Source organism: Microcaecilia unicolor, chromosome 1 (assembly GCF_901765095.1).
Source record: "Microcaecilia unicolor chromosome 1, aMicUni1.1, whole genome shotgun sequence".
Taxonomy (NCBI): Eukaryota; Metazoa; Chordata; class Amphibia; order Gymnophiona; family Siphonopidae; genus Microcaecilia; species Microcaecilia unicolor.
Window position 1 is genome coordinate 604,794,446 of NC_044031.1, and position 23,860 is coordinate 604,818,305.

Genomic DNA, 23,860 nt, shown 5'->3' on the forward strand with positions numbered 1-23,860 from the left:
TCTACTCGTACCCTCTGACGCAAACCTTCGTCTCTAATTTCCCCAGCTCGCACCCTCTTCTCGTACATTTCTTTCAACGGTCGGGATATGTTTATCTATCCTTCAGCAGAATTAAGTAACCCAGCAGAACAACAAAAAACCTGAGAGGGTGAGAGACGAAAAAGCCCGCTTAGCCCGAAGCGCCAGAATACCGGCAGTTGCTTGGCAGCGACCACTTCAGGTATAGACACGTAACAAACACCCGCGAGCATTAACAACCAGGGCGGTGCAGCAAGGAAACGAGGCTCGAGAACGTCCTCCTCCCACCTGCGTCTGAACTGTAAACCAAGCAGGGGTGTGGGTGTGTGAGCGGTTCGACGCGCGTGCACGTGTACCGACGCCAACAGAACAGACAGCTCGTGAGCTAGAAGAGCAGTGCCGACGTAAGCATCGCATCGCTCGCGGCACGGGACAGGATTTGAACAGGCTTTCTGCGGGCGGTTACTGTGTGAGGAACCTGCTTAGGGTTAACCTGTCAATAGCCGCTGCCTTAAAAAAACAAACAAACATTGTCCTGTCTTATCTTCCTGCCGGCTTCAACAGCGTTGCGTTCGGGGCTGTTGCTGTGCACCTTCTAGCTACTTTCTCTCCCCACGGGTGATACAGAGAAGAACGGGCGCCGTCTGGCTCGTGTCCGCACCGCAAGTAATCATGGAGGATATCCTGCCGTCGGGCTTGTTAGAAATCTGTGTGTTGGTTGGGGCTCCTAGTAACAAGGTTAAAGACATCGCTGAGGTAACTGACTTAACCACAATAATAGTAAAGGCATCCTATGAGTGACTATCTTGCAGGAGTTGACGTCGTTCCTTGTTTCCTTTTAAATATTATTTTTGTAGGATGTTAAAACCATATTGTTGCCTTACAGTCAGCGCAGCAAGACATGGTTGAAATCTGTTGTGTACTCACTCTCTAGATAGAAGATCAAATTCGCTGTTTTCCTGCATTTTAGAGTAATGTGCTGCCACTTTTTTTTTTTTTTTTACTTAGGGGGTACTTACTAAGCTGCACTATGGCATTTACACCAGAATCACTAAAGCTCCAATGATCAAATTCCTCACATTGTTCCAAACAACACTGAAAAATCAGTGCCAGAACAGTGCAGGGAATTAAAGTCCTGAAGAACAAAACTAATAGCATGCAAATTTATGCACACTGTTAGGTTTGATCATCTGTGGGCATGCGCCCAAAAACAGAATCCTCCTGCATGAGGTTTGACAGTTCCAGGGGCTGTCAAACATTGGGGCTGGAGGCCTCCCATCCCATGTTGGACAGAGAGGGCTAGAGGTCTGGTGGACCTCCAGGCCCCCCACCTGGTGGTCTAGCACCCCCTCAAACCACCTCTGTATCTTGAACAGACGGAGGTGGGAGTAACACACCCTCCTCCTTCCATCACTTTTTGAGGCAGTGCTGGAAGGAGAGGGAGTGCTACTTCCTCCTCCGTTTTTTTTGAGATATGGGGGGGGGGGTGAGGTTAGGGGGGTGCTAGACCACCAGGGGAGGGCAGGGCAGGTGGACCTCCTGCCCTTTATGTCGGGGGGGGGGGGGGGTTGTGGGGCTGGAGGTCCGCTGGACCCCTAGCCCCCATGTCTGGTGGCTTGTGGAGCTTGTTGGGAGGGCTTCTTGGCCCAGGGTGGGATGGGGAGGCTTGCTAGCGTGCAAATGCGTGCTGGACAGAGTTCCCCATTCCTCTCCAATGCTCTGCAAACCCAAATTCCAGCTCTGAGCTGGTGTAGGGTTTGCTGCAGCATCAGCACCCTTGTTTGGCGCACTGCCCACTGAGCATTGGGGAAGAATATGTAATGCCCTGTTTAGCATACATTTGCATTCTACTTGTAGTCAGATCTGGCGAGCTGATTGTTTCACAAGCTCGCCGGCTCTGATCATGGAGCAGGAGCAAACACAGGCGCTGGTATAGTGCTTATAGCCTCTAGCGCCTGTGTTTGCATCTGATCATTGGGGCCTCAGAGATGGAGGCAGAAAGCCTCGTGGTAGAGCAGTGTGTGCTGATGACTGAGCTTGTGGTAATAAAGAAAAAAAAATTCCATGGGGATGCTGAATGCTATTGAGATACAAATGCCAGTGTTAAAGGTGACTAGCGTTGGATTAGCTTGCACATTAATGTGTGCAGAATGTTCAGAGGGCTCTAGAGCTACACTGGTATCAATGTATGTGCCAAAGATGGCTGCAAATTTATTTAAATGTATTGAAATGGATGTTAATGAGGCTACTCAGTATGCCCTTCCAATGCTCAGACAGCAACTCAGAAAAAAAACGCTGCTTTAACGCTGAAAACATCCTGCCAGCTTGGGGGGTGGCGTTGAAGGTTTTGAGGAGGGGATTTCTTCTGAATTTCTGACACTAAACAAACTATTTTGGTTTGGAAGCGAAAGGAAGCCAGTGCAGCCTCTAAGTGCTGATAGTGCAAAACAAATGTGTGCAAGTCCAAGCAAATGTGAAAGCACACATTGATGCATGTTTTTCTGTGCGTAAATATGAGCCTTTCAGTAATTTAAGTGCAAACAGTTTTTGAAAATCCTATATTTAAAGGCGCAGAACACCGCCGATGTGTGCTTGCACTTCTGGTTTTGCCTGGGCATGCACACAGGAACTGTGCTTACTGCAAAAATTTTGTGTGCATGTGCTAGGCATGTTCCTCCCCCTTGCTTTTGGTTGAATAGTGTGCATAAAATTTGAATGTAATTTGCGTTGAGCATTGGTTAGCTAGGATTCTGCACTGCTGTTGCACTATCCTGCTTATAATCGAAAGAGAAAAACGCCTATATTGCGACCCAACTCGGGAGATGGGCGTCTTTCTCCCATGGGCGCCCAAATCGGTATAATCGAAAGCCGATTTTGGGTGTTTCCAACTGCAATCCGTCATGGAAACGGGTAAAGTTGATGGGGGCGTGTCGGAGGCATGGTGAAGGCGGGACTGGGGCGTGGTTATCGGCCGAGGAGAGATGGGCGTCTTTAGCTGAAAATAAAAAAAAAAAAAAGGCGTTTTGACCGCGATTTGGGGGTCACTTTTTTTGGACCCTTTTTTTTTCACGAACAAGTCCCAAAAAAGTGCCCCAACTGCCCAGATGACCACTGGAGGGAATCAGGGATGACCTCCCCGGACTCCCCCAGTGGTCACTAACCCCGTCCCACCAAACCCCCCCCCCCATTAAAAACTTTTTTTCCAGCCTTTATGCCAGCCTCAAATGCCGTACCCACCTCCATGACAGCAGAATGTGTTCTATCCTCTGGCAGCCTTTCCCTGGTTCTGATGTGGCTCTCGGGTGAGTGTGACACCTTTTCTGTTAAGGGCACTGCAGAGTCACATCAGCAATGCATTGTGGTGGGTATAGGGTATTTGCCTCCGTGATTCCACTAGCTTGTGTTACATGCTCACGATGTTGGTAGTTGGTAGGCTCTACTCCCATGGTGCTTTTCCCTCTGCTTACTGGGTCAGAGTGTGCCCTGTTTTGTTTCTGGTAGTCCATGAGGTAGTGGCCATTTTTGTAAGCCAGTTTTAGATCCCTTTCACGTGTTAGCCATGTTACAGAACTTAGTTCTTCCCTTGAATGTGGCTGAAAGAGGGCATTGTACAGCATTCTGCCAGCTCTGACCTACTGCTCATCTCAGTACCAGGGAGACTCGTTGCCAGTGGGGCACAACCTCTGATCTGCAGTTAACTGTGAGTAAGCGTGCTTATTCCAATAAAGGACGTTTTCGGAGAGATTAGTCTTCAGGTGTCAACTGGTGTGCCAGTGTTATATAGCAGCAACAAGTCCTAGAGGCCTGCGTGTATGTAGGTCCCTGGAGCACTTTTAATGGGTACCGCAGTGCACTTCAGCCAGGTGGACCCAGGCCCATCCCCCCTACCTGTAACACTTGTGCTGGTAAATGGGAGGTCTTCAAAACCCACTGTATCCACATGTAGGTGCCCCCTTCACCCCTAAGAGCTATGGTAGTGTTGTACATTTGTGGGTAGTGGGTTTTGGGGAAGGGGGGTTGGGAGCTCAGCACCCATGGTAAGGGAGCTATGCATGTGGGAGCTTTTTCTGAAGTCCACCGCACTGACCTCTAGGGTGCCCAGTTGGTGTCCTGGCATATCAGGGGGGCCAGTGTACTACGAATCCTGGCCCCTCCCATGACCAAATGGCTCAGATTAGGACGTTTTTGAGCTGGGCGTTTTTAGTTTCCATTATCGCTAAAAAAACAAACGCCCAGCTGAAAAATGTCCATTTTTTCGATAATACGGTCTGTCCCGCCTCTTCACGTACCCGTTTTCGGACATAGATGCCCATGGAGATAGGCGTTCGCGTTCGATTATGCCCCTCCACGTGGTTTGTGCTATTGGTTTTAGCACCAAAATTTTGAGCATCGGCCTCTTAGGTTAATATTTATACGCAGAACAACATTCTTGTTCATATGCAGATGTGTATTGGTAATTTTGTTTTGTTTTTTTGTTTTGACATAAGCGTAGGCATTTTCTCTCCTTCTAAAATTGCAGAGGTTAATCTGGTTGCAAAAAAAAAAAAAAATCCCAAACACTGGCATTAAATTTTGTCAAAGCAAGAAGCAGGGTTATAACCTCTGCAGAATCAGCAAACAGCACCAAAGACAGCAAAGGTGGTCCAAGGGAAGCATGACAACCAACAGTGTGGCATAAAATTTTATTAAGGAACAGAAATTATGTACATGGTCAGTGAAGAATCCGATGACCCTTGATGAAGGCTGTTGCCGAAACCTGGTTGTCACTCCTCCCTTGGATCACTTTTGCTGTCTTTGGTTGTGCTTATTAAATTCTGTCAACCAACTCTTCTATGCTGCCCTGGACCCACTATTGTGCATTAACAAACAAACAAAAACCCGGTTTATTTCTGTGCATTGCAGAGGAATAGCCTAATGCCATCATTACCATGCATTTTAATATGCTCTGTGTTCATGTTCACTGTATGAGTTAACTGCTGAGCAGATCATGTTCACTGTATGAGTTAACACCTGAGCAGATCCCATTCCTGCATTATGCATCTGTTAATCTATTGTGTATACCTTGTGTAACCTCCACTTCTGCTTGTGATAGCTTTCTGCATCGGCCCATCAGTACAGCAGGTTAGTGACTCCCGTGGTGAATGAATAATGCAACTTGGTGTTCACCCTCGCAAATTGTATTATTTAGCTGCTTGGGATTATGGGGGCCCGTATGTGATGTCAGATGCTCCCCAGGAACTTTCTGAAAGGAGCCAGCACTGCACAAAGCTGAACAGTGTCCTCCCCACCCCACCTCTGCCAATCCCTGGTTGGACTAGGGCAGAGGTTCTCAACTCAGTCTCAATACTCAGGATGCTCCTAGCTGGTCAAGTTTTCAGGAATAAGCATGAGAGAAATTTGCATGCACTACCTCCATTGTATGCAAATCTGTTTATGCGTATTCATTGTGGGGATCATGAAACCTGACTGGCTGGGTATGTCCCAAGGACTGGGTTGAGAGCTACTGGTCTAGTTAGTCCCTAGTCCAGCACTTCCCGTCTTTATGCTGTGGCTCCATTATTGCAGCCAAATAAAATTGTCTGACTCTCCCTGGAGGTGCAAACTAATGATGCATTTATGGATAGCTCACCTAGGTTGTGACCTCATTTTGGGTCCAGACCCACAGTTTGGGAAGTATCATGTTCAAAATGGCACCAGTGACTCCTAACAGCAATCTTTCGGTACTACCCCTACTGGTCAAGCTGTCATACAAGCTGCTCTGCTAGTAAAATACTCTTCCTATGTCTTTTTAGATTCGTACTGAAGATTTTCAGATATTGTAATTGCAGGGTGGTTGATTTTTGCAGTTTGCTGGAGATTGAGATGTAACTAACAAAAACCAGCTCATTAAGTATTTAAGTAAGGGTAATTTTCTCAAAATGGCTTTCTTTTGTGCATACCAAACAGGAATGAAAAAGGGAAAGTCTATGGAATTTGATACATTGTCTTTCTGTGGTTACAATCAAAGTGGTTTACATATTATGTACAGGTACTTATTTGGTACCTGGGGCAGTGGAGGGTTAAATGACTTGCCCAGAGTCACAAGGAATTGCAGTGGGAATTGAATCCAGTTCCCCTGGTTCTCAGGCCATTGTACTAACCATTAGGCTACTCCTTAGACAACACCTCCACTCTTGTTATATTGGATAGCAAACTATTCAGGTTTACAACAAATGCCCTTAATACTTGAAATGTGCTAAAAGGAGCTACCTTCTAGCATTCATAGGGTGTAGCATGTATAGGAAATACACCAGGGTTCACTTGGAAGCTCTTTCAGTCAAGCCTATGATTCACAGTACAGTTGGAACAAATTCTGTATTGTTCACTTATATTTTTGTAACATTTTCCTAGTCTCATTGCATTTCTTGATATTTGAGGATCTTCCCTTTTGCCATCCCCTTGTGCAGAAGAGTTGCTTGGTACTGATACTTACAACAGTGCCTTGTGTCGTTCACAGTGTCCAATTTTCTTGTGTTACATTACATTTTGGTTATATATCCCGCTAATACCACTAAGTTCTAAGCAGGTTACATATAACAAGAGAGCTAGGACAATCTCCTAGGATATCAAATTAACAAATTTGTATTGATAAAAATTAGATGTGTTCTAGATGACCATTACCTCTTCACTTTCTACACTTCTGTCAAGGTTGTGATCCTGGTGTTTAATGTTGCTACTAATTGGGTTTCTGCCAGGTACTTGTGACCAGGGCTGGTGTTAGGAGGGGCAAACAGGGCAGCTGCCCTGGGCCCCTACAGGAGCCCCAGTGGGCCAGCATGTTTTCCCCGTATCTCCACCCCTGTCCGGCGTCTCCCTCACCTTCCCGGTCTAACTTAAAAATGTTTTTTTTTTTTTCTAGGCAGAGGATTTCTGGTACAGGAGCAATTGAAACACACCTTTGGTGAAATTTGGCCTCCTCAGCACTCTTCCTCTGCCATCGCGGTCCACCCCACCTCTGACGCAACTACTTCCTGTTGCCGCTTGGATGGACCACGGCGGCAGAGGAAGAGTGCCGAGGAGGCCAAATTTCACTGAAGACAGCGTGTTTCAATTGTTCCTGCACTGGAAAACCTCTGCGTAGAAGAAAAAAAAACATTTTTTTTTAGACCAGGAAGGTGAGGGAGACGCTGGACCGGGGTGAAGGGGAAGGCATGCGGCCCATGGGGGTCACCCTGGACCAGCTGTTTTTTTAACTAAACGGGGTGGGGGGGAGGGTTCAAAGAGAGGGGGAGATGCTGTAACGAGGGTGATGGAGGAAGGTGAAACGGAAGAAATAATGGACTTGGAAACAGAAGAGAGGGAGAAAGATGGTGGACAGTACATGGATGGAGGAAAGAGGGTGATAAGTTGGACCTGAGGTGTGGCAAGAGGGGGACAGAGAGAGTGGATGTGAGGGCAGTTGGGAAGAGGCCTGGGGGTGGCACAGAGGAAGGTAAAAGAGAGATACTAGATGGAAAGCTAGTTGCGAAGAGAGAGGGAGAGATGGTGGACCTGGGGTGGTGGGGAAGGAAGGAAGGACAGATCCTAAATGGAAGGGCATTCTGGAAGAAAGAAGCTGGAACTGGGGATGGGAGGGAGGGAGGGAAGAGAGAGGGTGAAATATTGGGTGTGTAGGTGGAAGGGAAGGATAGATGCTGATCAGTGGGATGGAGAGAGGAAAGAGATGCTACATCAGTAGAAAATGAAGTGCATTTCTATTTTTATTTCTCCAATGTGGCAGTACTTGCCGAGTTTAACTTCTTGGGATTCTTAGTTCCGTTTTGGTGTTAATATTTCTAATCTGTGATATTTGTTGAAGGTGTGCCTGCGTTTTGTGTGTGAAGAAGTCATGGTAGTAATGATGGATAGGGAAATCAAGGGAGGGGGCAGGGAAGAGAGGGAATTGGGGGTCCCCCTCCTTAATTTCTGCCCTGGGCCCCAGCATGTCTAATACCAGTCTTCTTGTGACCTGGATTGGCTACTGTTGGAAGCAGGATACTGGGCTAGATTCATTGGTCTGACCCAGTATGGCTATTCTTATGTTCTTTTTCTGAAGCAGTGTTGCAGTGTTTACAGAGTATCTGGTGAATGACCTCTGCTACTTTACTTTATTGTGCCTTTCTATATACAGGCCTTCTGCCAGCTGAAGACTCTCGGGTGACTCACCTGGGAGTTCCTTGCTTTTTATGTAGGAAGCCCTTGTCAGAGAAACTTGTTGCTATTCCAGAATCCTTAGGATGCTGCACTGTATTATTCAAAGCCAGTACAAGATTATTGGGTGCCCTAGTGAACCTTCAACCTTAGCCCCCCCCCCCCCCCCCCCCCCCAAGGACCCTGGCCAGTGAGCATTCCCTCCACAAGATTTTGATAACTCTACAGTCATAAACACCCTACAACCATTCTTTAAAAACACATAATTGGAGGGGAACTAAGGAACTGAGTTCAATTCCCACTTCAGGCACAGGCAGCTCCTTGTAACTCTAGGCAAGTCACTTAACCATCCATTGCCCCAGGTACAAATAAGTACCTGTATACAATATGTAAGCCGCATTGAGCCTGCCATGAGTGGGAAAGCGCGGGGTACAAATGTAACAAAAATAAAAATAATTGCATGTCATGGATTTAAATATTACATTTGATTTTGCAGTAAAAGTAGGTGCTGATGGTTCTTTTAGTGTATGGCTATTGGGACATACTGTTCTGCTTTGTTGTCAGCAACCTTTTTGTTTCTGCCCCCTTCTCCCAAGTTGCTGCCCAGTGTTGCCTAATGGCTGGGCCACTCCTAATATTATGCCATGCTGTGGGTGACTTTATGATCCTGAACTGTTCTCAGGCTGTGAAAGCTATCCTGATCCTTTCCATTTTTCTAGTTTATTGTCAGCAGAGATTCATTTGCAATTCTTTGATTCTGATTGGCAGATTGAGAACCAGTGTCAGAGGCACTACTTAGCATCTGGGAGTGCGTCTCCTGATAACTTCTCAAGGCCCTTCCTTTGCACAGTTCATATCTACAATTTCTGGGGAATCTTTAGGGTTTATTTCAAAATTAAAATTCATGTGGAAATCAGTTCTTTCAAAACATTCTTGCTAATTTACAAAAATCAAAAACAAGTACATTACACTTAGGCAAAGCTTTCAGCACATTGACAGAACAAATAAAGGGTTTTCCTGTTTTATGTGGGCCCTTAAATGTTTCCTTTATATGGCAGACACCTGATGCATCCGCAGGATGCACCTCGCAGGGCAGGATACTCTCATTTTTTAAGATTGTGGCACTGGAGGCAGGAGTGAGTGGGAACTGCTCCTGCCTCTCCTTTTAAGGTATTGTGTGTGGGCTGGGGGAGGTTTCAAGAGGTGGGAGGTGCATGCTCAATGCTTACATCATGCTGTGCTATTTTCCCCAACGGTAATTTTGTGATAAGAACTACAGCTGTACTGTGAGGCTTGCTGCATCTGTAAGCTTATCTTTTATCTTATGTACATTTATATTTTTAACTCTATTACCTGCAGCTCCATTTAGTTGGGGCAGCTTCTTAATTGGGATAAAGTATTCTAGTCCCGATGTGTCCCAATCAGTGGAGTACCTAGGGTATTTGACAACCAGGGTTGGTCATTTTTTTAACACCCCCCTCCAAAATCCAGTACTAGGCATACTGAGAATACAAAACACTCAGGACCTATAGAGCATTTAATCGGTAATTTTTTTTCTTTAATTATGTATCTCATTTGTTAGTATTCAGTCTCAGTGAATGTACCATCATACTTATTACTGTTCACTATCTATCTATTATATAACCTATGTTCATATTTGTTATTGTAATTCGCTTTTTATTACCATTACCAAAAATTTGAATAAATCTTCTGGAAAAAAAAATTGAAACACTTCAAATTTACCAGCCACTGCTACCTCTACAGAGAGATAGAAAGCAGAGGAGCAGTTGGAGAAACAGGAGGAACAACAGGGGATCCTTGTAGGTTTAGACCAACTCTGAAGATATACAAGAGTAAAAAACTAAAAAAGGAGTCTGTAAGGAGGGGAGACTCCTGAAGGAAGTTGACTGTAAGTACTGCTGCTATTTTTGTGATTTATTTATTTTTTACATTTGTATCCTGCACTTTCCCACTCAGAGCAGGTTCAATGTGGCTTACATATTAATAGTGAATACAGCATATTGTTAGAGAAAGTATAAGTTAAGTATAGCAGAATAACAAAAGGGATAAGTAGGTAGAGATAGGCAATGGAGAAGGGAGAAAGATGGGAGATATAGTCTGGATCAGTGTCGTTGTCATCTGGATATGTATTGGGTAGATGTGTTCTTAAGATTAGTCTGGGTCATTTGGATAGGCTTGCCTGAATAGATGGGTTTTCAGTGCTTTCCGGAAGGGTAGATAGTTGCAGATTGATCGGATAGGTCTGGGGAGGGCATTCCAGAGTTGGCTGCCTAAGAAGGAGAAGTTGGATCCATAATAGGTTTTGTACTTGAGTCCTTTGCAATTGGGGTAATGCAGGTTGAGGTAATTTAGTGACGCTTCAGACATGTTCCTGGTTGGGAGGTCAATCAGATTGAGCATATAGTCCGGAGATTCACCGTGGAAAATCTTGTGGATTAATGTGTGAAACTTGAAATAGATTCGTTGTTTGATAGGGAGCCAATGAAGTTTTTCACGAAGAGGTGTTGCACGCTCAAAACGTGAGGAGTGGCCTAGTGGTTAGGGTGGTGGACTTTGGTCCTGGGGAACTGAGGAACTGAGTTCAATTCCCACTTCAGGCACAGGCAGCTCCTTGTGACTCTGGGCAAGTCACTTAACCCTCCATTGCCCCATGTAAGCCGCATTGAGCCTGCCATGAGTGGGAAAGCGAGTGGTACAAATGTAACAAAAATAAACATTTGCCAAAAATGAGTATTGCTGCTGTGTTTTGGGCAGTCTGAAGTTTTTTCAGGATATGGGCCTTGCAGCCTAGGAAAATGCTATTACAGTAGTCAACATGGGTAAGTACTGTGGATTGCACCAAGTTCCGGAAAGTATTCAGGGGAAGATAAGGTTTTTCACGTTTGAGTATCCACATCATATTGAACATTTTCTTTATAGTGGATTTAGCATGATTTTCGAGTGAGAGGTGGTTGTCTGTCACTCCAAGGATTTTCAGGCTATTGGAAATGGGGATTGTGATGTCGGAGGTATTAAGATTAGTTGGGAGGAGCGCAGAGTGTTGAGATGAGAGGATTAGGCATTGTGTTTTCTCTTTGTTCAATTTCATCATAAAGGCGTTGGCCCAAGAGGTTAAGATGTTCATGCCTGTGGATATATTGTCGGAGATTTCTGTTAGATCAGATCTGAAGGGAATGAATATGGTAACGTCATCGGTGTAAATGAAAGGGTTGAGACCATGCCTGAATAGAGCTTTGGCTAGTGGGATCATCATAAGATTGAAGAGTATCGGGGATAAAGGTGATCCTTGAGGTATTCCGCAGTTTGGTGACCAGGGAGATGAGAAAGTTGAGGTTGTTTTTACTTGGTAAGATCTTGAGGTGATGAAGCCTTTTATCCAATTAATGATATTTCCACCGATTCCAAGTTTGTCCAGTAGTTTGGATAGAATATTATGATTTACCATGTCAAATGCACTGGACAAGTCAAATTGTAGAAGGAGGATGTTGTTTCCAAATGAGATTTCCTGTTTGAATTTGAATATTAGAGTGACTAGGACGGTTTCTGTACTGTGGGCTGGACGGAACCCCGATTGCGACTCATGTAGAATGGAGACTTTTTGTATATAATCGTTGATTTGAGAGGTCACCCTGTTTTCCATCAATTTAATTAGTAGGGGAATGGAGGCGACAGGGCGGTAGTTGGTGACATCATAGCTGGTTTCTTGGGGTTTTTAGGTATAGGTGTAAGTAGTATGTTGCTATGTTCAGTAGGGAATGAACCTTGCTGTAGTAGGAAGTTTAGATGGGAGGTGAGATCTATGTTTCAATCATTTTTATTAAGTGAACATAATCAGCTGTAACATTTCACATTACATAAGCAAGTTCCATAACAGCAATTGGCATATCTTCACATTTTGTATTTTTATTGATATTAGTATTTCCCCCCCTAAACTACTCCCCCTCCCCTCCCTGTTCCCTACCCCCCTTCCCTCCCCAAAGCCCCCCCCCCTTTCACTTATATATCCAATAACAAGCAGAGGTTACAGGAGCAGCAGCAACGGGGATTATAGGTTCAATATCTGGCTCTGGACCTTTGGGGTCAAGGTTTCCCAAAAGGGTGCCCATCTGCATTCAAATTGTTGTCTTCTTATCCGTGGCTGGTTCCGCATTGCCAGATGTTCTGTACGTAAAAGTATAAGCATTTGAGTTCGCCAATATTGCAGTGATGGTGGTTTGTTCCCCAGCCACTCCTGCAGGATTGCTTTTTTCGCTACTACTGTAGCTCTTTTTACAAAGTCTGTGAATCCCTTCGGCGTTGGCTTGCTTAGCCTTGGGTGTCCAAAAAGCAACTTTGGATCATATGTCCATCTTCGGGACCAGAGTTCTGTCACTTGTTGTAGTATACTTTTCCAAAACCAAACCACTCTTGGGCATGTCCAAAACATGTGAGCCAATGTAGCCCCTTCTTGATGGCATTTCCCACATGCTCCATCCGGTGATGCTCCCATATGGAAAGCTCTTCTAGGCGCCACATATATCCTTAGTGCGAATTTATATTGTATTTCCCAGTGCTCTGCCAGTTTTGTGGTCTGCCAGAGCGACCGCACATGGTCCTTAAACATAGTCTCACTTATCTGGCTTCCCAGATCTTGGCTCCATTTTGCCGCGTAGCCCCTGTAATCCAATTCTGGCATTGTATCTCGGATGTGGCGATGATGGTAGGCCATGGGCACTTTCAATTGCGCCCCCAGCGACATAGCAGCAGCCAGTTCTTCCCTCACATCCTCGGTGAATTCTGTCCAAGTCAGACTGGACACATAGTGCCTCAGCTGGTAATAATGGAAATAGTCCGCTGAATTTATTTTGTACTGAGCTCTCAGTTCTGGAAACGTACTGATACGCCCTTTGTCTGTGAGCACATGATATAGGTATTCTATCCCCTTTTCCTTCCATCTGTTGAATACAGTATAACTTGTCCCAGGCTCGAACCCCGGGTTGCCACAAATCGACAGGTAGGGGGTAGTTTTAGGCGAAAAGCCATGCATGCGGCAGATCCATTTCCACACCGCTTTCATCGTAGGCAAAATATGTGACTTCTGTAGGACTGCTGGGGGATGTTGCTTGCTACCATGCAGAAATCCTGTAAAGTTGTCTGGGCCAAACAAGCCTAATTCCATAGTGGTAGCAGAGTATTCACTTGTCTTTCGAAACCAGTCATTTAGGTGCCTGATTCCACAGGCTACCGTTAAGTATCGCAAACTCAGGAGGCCCAGGCCCCCGTATTCTCTTGGGATCTGCAGAATCCGCAGAGCAATTTTTGCTTTCTTTCCTTTCCAAAGGAATTTCTGCAATATTTTGTTTATTTGCCGTTCCACTTTCCTTGGAAGATAAAGTGGGAGCGTTTGGAACACATATAACCATCTGGGTACAATCATCATGTTGTATAGCGCTATTCTGCCAAGCAAAGAGAGCGGGAGGGATTGCCACAGCTTCAACTTGTCCACCATATCCTCCAATAGCCTGTTCACATTTTGGGAACACACTTGAGCCAGGTTCTGGGGGATTTGGACTCCTAAGTACTTGATTGCCTCTTCAGCTTCTTCCACTCCCAGTTCCTCTAACCCTGTGCCTCCCACCCCAGGAGAGATGGTGAGCCAATGTGATTTGTGTGCATTTATTTTAAACCCTGAAAGAGCACTGTATTGTTCTATCCGTGCCCAGAGCTGCCTCAATGAATTCTGGGGGTCCCTCATCACCACCAACAAATCATCCGCAAATGCCAAAGTCTGCACTACCTCTCCACCCACCTCTAGCCCCTTTATCTGCTCATCCGTCTTCAACGTGCAGAGCAGTGGCTCAATAGACTGGGAGGTGAGATCTATAATGAAGCGTTCTGGGGCATCTTTCATTAGGTAGTTGGGATATGAGTCAAGATGGCAGTGAGATTTGGAGAGTTTTGGTGATTGCCATAGAAACTTCTTTATTGGTGAGGATTTGTGTCCCTTTGCTTAAAGACTATTTTCTATGTAAACATTTTGGTTCAGAACCCAAAAGTTTGACCTGGACTGAGTCAGTTATTGATGCCAGTGAAGACTGGATAGTTTTTGCCAGTGGCTCCCCAGTGATTACTGGTCCTGACCTGGATTCACCAGCAAACTTAAGAGCTGATTCTCAAAACTCTGGTGCTAAAGCCAACCCACCCCGTACTGCCAGAACAGCGCAGAAACCTAGCCCTCCATTGCTCAAAGGAAATGGTATTTGAATTATATATGCTTTATGAAATCAAAAGAAAAGGGGAGGAACATGCCTGGCACATATTACAGTAAGCACAGCTTTTGTGCACATGCCTAGGCAAGACTGGAAGTGCAAGCACACATGGGCATCTTTCTTCTGCACCTTTAAGCATTTCAAAAAAATAGTTTTCACTTGAAAAACTCATATCCATGTATCCCTACTATATGACCTTCATAGAAACTGAGACGGGATTTGCCTTGGTGTTAGTACTGCTAGATTTCTCAGCAGCTTTTGACACTGGATCACGATATTATGCTAGCACGACGGGCAGAAACAGGTATCAGTGGAACAGTACTTGCCTGGTTCAGATCCTATCTGTCAGACAGGCAAAAGTCCATAATGTTCGGCAGCACCTCATCACCACCATGGGCACTGACCTGTGGGGTACCTGAAGGATCGATACTGTCGCCTATTCTATTCAATTTCTACCTCAAGCCATTAGCCAAGCTGATTCGGTCGATGGACACTCGGTTCTACATCTATGTGGATGACGTGCAGCTACTCATACCCATTGAACCTGATTTACCCACAGCCCTGAATAAACTGACTACCTGTCTAACATCAATTCAAGAATGGGCTAAAAACAACAAACTTTGCCTGAACCCAAGCTTCAATGGGTCCCTAACACAAGTGGGGACATACTTGACATTAAAACTTCTTTTGTGAAATATGAACTCCCCCTCAAATCAAAAGTCGGGTACCTTAGAATACAGCTTGTTTCAACACTTTGATCTCCCAAATCCAAGCAAACTGCTATTTGCAACAGCTACGCTGCCTCTCTCCTTACATCAAGAAGGTAAACCTTATCCTAGTTGTGCATGCCATAACAACATCAAGAGTGAATTACTGTAATGCACTCTACACTGGTCTGACTACAAAGGGTCTGAACCAGTTCCAATTGATTCAGAATGCTGCAGCAAGACTAATAGAAGGTTGTAAGTTACGTGACCACATCGCACCATTTTTGCAAAACCTTCACTGGCTACCAGTACAATACAGAACCAAATTTAAAATTCTCTGTTTGACCTTCAGGGCCCTTAAAGAAAATGGCCTAGAGTACTTGAAGAACAAGATTTCTGTCTACACACCTTCAAGGTCACTAAGGTCTTCCCAAGGAGTTTCCCTAACCACATCCACTCCAAAGGACATCACACGATGTGATGCCCGCAAGCGAGCCTTCTCCGGAGTAGCCCCCATGCTCTGGGCTTCGCTTAACACAAGACTGTCTCTACTTCAGGAAGCAGTTGAAAGCTTGGCTCTTCAGCCAGGCCTTTAACGAAAGAAGTAAATGACACCGGCTGCACATACTATATAGCAGGGCGTGTTTCTCCACTTCTACCCTAGCTAAGATATTGTCCACAGGCTGCCTTCTGGAACTCCAGGGTCCCCTGGAGGTGGTCCCTGTCCTGGGGAATAACGCTACGCTCTGCCCCACAGGTACATTAATCCCATTCAAAGAACACAAAATGCAGGCTCCTGTGCACCAATGCTGTTTATTGATTCAAAGTTGGCTACAGTTTTCCCTTATCATGGCCCTCCACCTGGCCGGCCTGGGAATCCTCCAGTTCAGGGATTGAGGGCCAGAATGCTACTGGCCATGCAGAGTTTCCCCTTCCCTTCTGGCACAGGGCAGGCGATAGTTTTAAGGGTCCCACAGATGCCTTTCCCTTAAGCACAGGAACATTCCACAGTTCAAAAGTCCAAAAGTCTTCTCACCTTAAGCCCAGGTCAAGGCTGCAGGTCAAGGTTCCAGAATGCCTTTCCCTTAAGCCCAGGGAATGCCACCATTCAAAGCCAAAATGCCTTCCCTCCCCAAACACAGGTCTAGGCAATAGCTCCAAGTTCCAAGAGGCTTTACCCTTGAACACAGGGAAATGCCACAGTCCAAAAGGTTCAAACAAATGCTCTCTTCCTTGGAGCCCAGGGCAAGGTTACAGTTCCAAAATTCTCTCACTTAGCTGCCTCTGGAAAAACCCTTTCAGCTGGGGCTGGAACAGCTGCTTGATTTGCCTCCCCCGTCTCACCGGCTTAGAAGCCAGGTTGGCTAGGAGTCCTTTTAAGTCCCTTCCCTGCAGCTGGGCCAGAGCAGTCACCTCCATAGGCTCCGGATCATCAGCCTCAGAGGTTTGAAGCGCCCCTCCTCCTCCCATTGCTTCCCAGTCCATTAGTTCTTCTCCCTTTATATTCCCCACCTGTTCCTCCCTACCCTGCTTATTTGCCATTCCCCAATCCCTCCCCCCTCCCTCAGCATCCTGGGATCTGTAGTTCCACCTCTGTTCCCTTTCCTGTTCCCTGTCAGATTGCACAGGATCCTGGGACTTGTAGTCCTCCCTCCTTTCCATGTTTCTCAGATATCTATACCTCCCTGAGGGCGTGGCCTCCCGGCTTCCCTCCCTTTGGGACTTGGGGTTAACCCTTGGGTGGGGAAATCCATCCGCCCTACTCCTTTCCCCAGCTCCTTCTTCCCTTACCCTCCTGGGTTCCTCACAATATATTGTGTTGACATTGTAATGTAGTATACTATGCCATGCTTATATTGTTTGAATATATATATATTTAAAACTCTGACACTAGAAAAGAAAGGTACAAAAAGAGCACCTCAAAACCACTACAGATGCCAAAAAATCAGACCAAAAGAATTAAACCAACAGAGACAAGTGTCAAACTTATACAAGAATACCTTCATGCCCCCCCTCCTGCCCAACCCTCCCCATATCCCCTATCTTCAAGAATTCAAGATCCTACCACGTGCAGTTGGAGTGAGTGAATCCCAAAAAGGAAACCATGACTTACAAAACATATCTCCTTGCTTAGAGGCTAGGTCAGATTCCCTTTCGTTCCAAGGAGCAGAGATGTATCATAGACGAGTGCCAATGAGGCACTGAGGGACCGTCCTGACTCAACCACAGTTGAAGAATCACCTTTTTTGCCATAAGCATGGATTGTTTTAGAAAAGCCTTCAGTCCAGGTGGCATGATACGTGAAATGCAGAAAATGTCAAATAACTGGCTTGCCACAGGACACCAAGAAAGATTCCAGAGCTGCATGACATGACTAGTTAGGTCTTTCCAAAAAGCAAACACTAAAGGACAAGTCCAGAACATATGACCCAAATTGGCTTCTCCACCAGAACACTTAGGACAGGAATTATCATCACATATGGTGGCATGAAAAGCTCTGTGAGGAGATATGTGTAATCGCAGCACAAATTTATAATATAACTCCCACCAACAGGCATTTTCTGTCATGCGATAAATTGACATTTGTTTGAATATTTTTACCTGTAATTGTCTATTGCTTATATTTGACTTATTCTTGCTATACTCCGCCTTGAATGAATTCCTTCAAAAAGGTGGTAAATAAATCCTAATAAATAAATATTTAGGTGCAGAAAAACAGGCATCTATGTGTGCCTTCACGTTTTTGGTTTTGATTGGACTCAGATATTTGTTTCTTGCTATCAGCATTTATAGGCTGCATGTGCTTCCTTAGGCTTCTAAAAGAAGACAAAATTGGCAGTTAAAGTGAGAAATTCTGAAAAAAATTCTCTCTTCAAAACCTACACCACCCCAAGCTGGCAGTAGGTTTTCATTGTTAAGGGCAGCGTTTGTTTCTGCGCTGTTCTCTCAGCATTGGGAGGGAGTACATTTAAATACAATTTGCGACCATTTTTGGCACATAGGTTGTTGTCTGCTGTAGAGCCCTTTGTATATTCTGTGCACATGAACTTGCATGCTAGTTTGGCGCTAATTGCATCTAATGCTGGTGTTAGGTTTTGAGCATCAGGGCCTTAGTATATTTATAGTAAAGTAACCACCTAGGACTGATGTGGGCAAGAAGGGATTACAAATGCAAGCATGATGAGTCATTCTATGTTACAGAATATGCTTAGCGAGTTGTGCACATAAATTCTAAATATTGCCAATTAGTGGTCATTGTTACTTGTTAAGAGCTGTTAGCGCTGATTAGCTTGTTAAGCCAATTAAATTATGTGCCTCGGTTTAGAATACGCTTGAATAGTGGCACGGATCTCTGTGCATGATATCCAGGGGTATATGTGTAAAAATTTCATATTTTCTGATACACACATCATTCCCTTTTATTTCTCTCAGGCCCTCCATTAGTCTAGTAGTCCATACAATCCAGTCTGTATCATCACCTTCCATCTTTCTCCCCCCCTGGTCTTCCTGGTTATGCTTTCCACCACATGAAAGGGTCCCAGAAAGTTTGATGCATAAGAGGTGTATAATCCCAATAAGCGGCAATTTGCTCCATTAGGCAAACATAAACAGAGAAAAATAAAAACAGACTAAGACCATATGACATATTAACTCTGCCCATCCATACTAACTACTATCCTTTTCTTTCCCTTAGAGAGTCTATGTAGTTGTACCAAGCTTTCTTGAATTCAGGTACAGTCTTCATCTCCACTGGTAGGTCATTTCACAGGTTCACCAACCTTTTTGTGAACAAGTATTTCCTTAGGTTACTCTTGAGTCTGTCCCCTTTTCACTTTTATCATATGCTCCCTCATTCTAGAGTTTCCTTTCAACTGAGACCCGCCTCGCCTCCTGTGCATTTTATGCCGTGGAGGTATTTAAACATCTCTATCATACCTCGCCTTGTCCACCTTTCTTCTCAAGTATACTGTAAAGCTCCCAGCCACGGAGGAGCGTGATAGGGCCCCCTCACAGCCGGTGTCCTGCCCTGCTCGGTCTCTGCACTTTTACAGTCTGGAAGTTTTCTTTTTACCCTCCTCGTTCTGGGGTTTGGAATTCCACAGGGTCCTTTGCAATCCACCGGACCACGGTGAGAGCTATATTGTAATCCACCCTCAGGGCTATCTCGCTCAACCTCTTCGCTTTTACAGTCTGGAGGTTTCCCTCTTAAGTGGCCCCTGCTTGGGACTAAGACTCCTAGGTGGGTGTGGCCCCCTAGTGCATCCCAGATTCCACCACCACTTCCCCCACTCAGCTCCAAACTCCCTCTGAAACTCTCTCTCTCTCCCTTCCCCTTTCCTAGGGAAGGGAAGGAGAGTCTCTGTGCGCTTCCTTCTTCCCCCCCCCCCCCCCCCCTTTCTCTCAGGTTCCTTCAGCTTTCCTGATTAGGGAGAGAGTCAGTGTTGCAGCAGAAAACCAAATAAACAGTTCACTTTCATCACAGCACAAACCCCAATATAAACAGTTCACTTTTCCGCTTCAACCTTTTTTTCTTCCCCTTGTCCACCTATTACCAGGCCAGGGGCATGTACGGGTCCCACCCTTTCACTGTCAGCACCAACTCCTGACAACCTCCCACTTGACCCAAGTTGAAACATTCGTTCCTTAATCTCACCTCTGATGCAGCCACCTTTTGCCTCCCTGCATCAAGCCAGAGAACCAGGCTGCCATGTGCCCTCTTAACTCTCTACCTTTTGCTTTGGCAAGAGCTCAGGTATCCACGGGTTCCTCTCCCAGGTTCTCCTCTCTCTCTTTCTCGCCACCATTCCTTGATTGCCAATCCGTGGGTTCTTCTACCCTGCCTCCTCCCAGCTGCTCTTCATTCCCCTGATTGACCTTACTCAGTCTCCTCCTTCCCCTTAGCCCTCTGGGACTAGTAGTGCAAATAATTCTTACTTGCTCTACTCTGTGTCTCCCTCAGGGGCTGCTGGGAATTGTCCCTGGCTCTACTTGGGGTATCCCTCAGGGGCTGCTGGGAATTGCAGTCCCTGGCTCTATTCTGTGTCTCCCTCAGGGGCTGCTGGGAATTGCAGTCCCTGGCTCTATTCTGTGTCTCCCTCAGGGGCTGCTGGGAATTGCAGTCCCTGGCTCTATTCTGTATCTCCCTCAGGGGCTGCTGGGAATTGTAGTCTTTGGCTCTCACTATTTCCTCTGAGGAAGGTGACCAACTGCTGTCCCTAACATGCTGGATCCTTGGGGACAGGGATCCTTGGGGACAGGAATCTACAGCGACCACCCCTACGGGCGGACTCAGGCCACCCCGAAGGAGCCCTTCTCTCCCCTTCCCTGGCCATATCCCACTCCATGTCCTCATACTCTTCACAATATGTATTGAGATCTTTATATACATATTGAGATGTCCAACAATTATTGTTCCAGCTCCATTTTCATAGGCATTGTAGGTTGTCTCCAATGCTGAGCGATACAACTTTAGTAGTAAACGTATATAACAGAACAAACCTAGATATCAAATTAACCCCTCTGTTTACTAAGACGCGCAGTAATGCCAACACAGCCTATTCACAGTGAACGGGCTGTGTCGGCATTAGTGAACAGCTTAGTAAACAGGGTGGGTAAGTAAACAGCATTCAAATGATTTGTAAAGCCTTCCCTGTCACTTTCAATATTATCCCTTCTGCCTCATTTCCAGATATTGTGTATAATACCACATCCCTTTCATAAGTGCAGAAAAGTACCTTCTTGCCCACAGTATATCCAGCATCTGCCTCCTCCTTTTCGATACCACCGTTTTAGCTCCTGTGGATTAATATAAACCATCTTGTGTGTTTCCACATTAGGTGGTATATCAAGTGACTGTTAAACAATAAACAATATGCATCCTACAAAGTACTTATTGTCCATTTTCCTGCAATTAGAGATCCAGGTGACTCTCTAGAGTTCTAAAATATTAGCTCCCCTTCCTTATTGGTGATATCGCTCTCCAAGCTCCTTTCCCATCCCACACTGAATGCTCCACACTGCTGCGATCAACATCAAATAGGTACTGTATTTCATAACCCTCCCTTCCTCATTTAAGTTTCAATGATTTTTATTAATAGCCAAAGGGAACAATGTCATACAAGAGCAAACAACAAAGACATGGCTAATTTATGTACCTCGAGATCCCATAGCTCTCCCTCCCTCCCTCCCTTCATCTCCCGCTTCTTCTTATTGTAGCACGGAAGTTTGCAAAGAACTCCTCTCTCTCTCTCTCTCTCTCTCTCTCTTTTTTTTTCTTTTTTTATATCCATCATCCTGTCCAGCTTGTATGTATTGCCAAACCTCCATATTGTATTAAAACAAAAATAAATCGCTATCTCTCCCTCCAAAACCCACACTGATCCTTTATGTCCTCAAAACTGGTCAAAGAGCCATCATTTGGAACAAATTATGCCAAAATAGTAATCTTTTTTTCTTCAACGTTATTATTGTAGTGAATAGGTAAGAATACCGAATATAATTTCCCTTAAGTGGTGTGCGCCTCTTATCCCACAGCAAGATGGTCAGCTGCAGGTAGGAATTAGAACTTACATATTCAGTACATTGATCTTTAGCTAACCAACAGGTGCCCCATAGGGGTGCCGCCACTCTCACTTCTTGCTCCAACCATGCCCAAACTCAATTTATTAGGGTCCTGCCATTTTAACATAGCTCTTAACTGCGTAGCCCTATAGCATTTCTTCAGATTTTGTACGTCCCTCTTCTTGTTCCTTACTCTGATATAAAACCTGAGCTAGTTTGTCTCCAAATATATCAGGCGAGTTTCCTTTGCAGTCGGTGGAGGATGCCATTAGGTAACATGATGGATAAGGGTAAGAAAGAGGTGGAGCAGCTGGGGAAGAATATTCATCTTCAAACTTGCTATTACACCTAACCAACCATGTAAGATTATGGTTAGCCTGGTGCTCCAAGTCCTTCTCTCTATTAGGGATCAACTTACCATATTTCTGTTATATACAGGCTCATTTTCAAAAGAGAAAAATGTCCAAAAAGTTACATAAGTCTGCATTTGGATGTTTTTCTCACAAAAACGTCCAAATCAGTATTTTGAAACCTCTTTTTAGACGTTTTTCTCTGAAGTCTGTCAGAAGTGCGTCTAAATTTCAAGGGGGTGTACCAGGGGCGTGTTCAAGGCGGGACTTGGACGTTCCTAAGACTTACACATTTTTCAGCCATAATGGAACAAAACAAAAACGTCCAGGACTAAAACTTAGATGTTTTGAGCTAGACCTGCTTTTATAATGAATAGCTGTGGATCAAAGTCCACTGCACTAACCACTAGGCTACTCCTCCACTCCACACAAAAAGGTGCCCCAAATGACCAGATGACCACTGGATGGAATCAGGGATCACCTTCCCTGGTCACTAACCCCCTCCCACCCCCCAAAAATGTGATTAAAATTATTACTTGCCAGATTCTATGCCAGCCTCAGATGTTATATTCAGGTCCATTAGAATAACATGCAGATCCCTGGACTAGTCTAGTAGTGGTGCAGTGCACTGCAGATAGGTGGAGCCAGGCTTCTACCTCCCCCTACCTGTTACACTTGTGGAGGAAACTATGAGCTCTCCAAACCCCACCAGAAACCCACTGTACCCACATATTGGTGCTCCCTTCACCTGTATGGGCTATGGTAGTGGTGTATAGTTGGGGGTAGTGGGTTTTGGGGGGCTCAGCAGACAAGGTAAGGGAGCAATGGTGAGATGTGTACCTGGGAGAATTTTATAAAGTACACTGCAGTACCCCCAAGGATGCCCTATTGCTTTCCTGGGATGTCACTTTTCCAATATTCTACCTGATACCAAGCTTTCTATTTTTTTTATAACATCTAAACCTTATGTCTATTGTTTATCAGTAGATTTGGGCTTTGAATTCAGATCTATAGATAAAAAGGAGGTCTCATTACATATATCTAAATAACAGAGTTCTATTTTTCCATACTTCATAGCAAGAGTATACATTCCCTAATCACCTGTCTCAATACAACTGGATGTTTTACCTCCTCAGTGCATGTAAATGGTTTCATCCCTGTGTGGATTCTGTGATGCCTTATGAGGCTTTCTTTCCAACCAAAGCTTTTACCACACTCAGGACATGTAAATGGTTTCACTCCTGTGTGTATTCTCTGGTGCATTGTGAGATTTACCTTCTGACTAAAGCTTTTACCAGACTCTATACATGCAAATGGTTTATCTCCCATGTGCACTTTCTGATGCGCTGTGAGATTTACATTACAACTAAAGCTTTTACCACACTTAGAACGTGTGAATGGTTTCACTCTATTGTGGATTTTCTTGTGTATTTGTACATTTTGCATTTGGACGTTTTTTGTTTGAAAATGGACCAAAAAATAAAATGTCCAAATCACAGAACGTTTTTTTCAAACAGCATTTTCAAAAGGAAAGATATACTTTTTTTTTTTTTTGTAGAAAATGACCTTCTTTCCTGTTCTGATTTTGAACGTTTTACAAAAACGTCCAAATTAAGACCTAGACGTCATATCAAAAAATGCCCTTTGTTCATTTGACTTGCCCAGAGTCACAAGGAGCTGCAGTGGGAATTGAACCCATGTTGACAGGATCAAAGCCTGCTACACTAACCATTAAGCCACTCCTCCTCTATTTTGGACGATTTGCATTTGGACATTTTTTTTGTTT

At 44.9% G+C, this 23,860-nt stretch overlaps 1 protein-coding gene across 1 annotated transcript in view; it reads left to right on the plus strand.

The window, feature by feature from the left end:
- The first annotated feature begins 449 nt into the window (after positions 1-449).
- Positions 450-23,860, plus strand: part of DENND3 (DENN domain containing 3) — a 390,432-nt gene continuing 367,021 nt past the window's right edge. Inside the window, exon 1 of the mRNA XM_030219612.1 lies at positions 450-774. Within this exon, the coding sequence (XP_030075472.1) occupies positions 691-774 (84 nt within the window). The 5' untranslated portion in view covers positions 450-690. The remainder of the gene's footprint in view (positions 775-23,860) is intronic.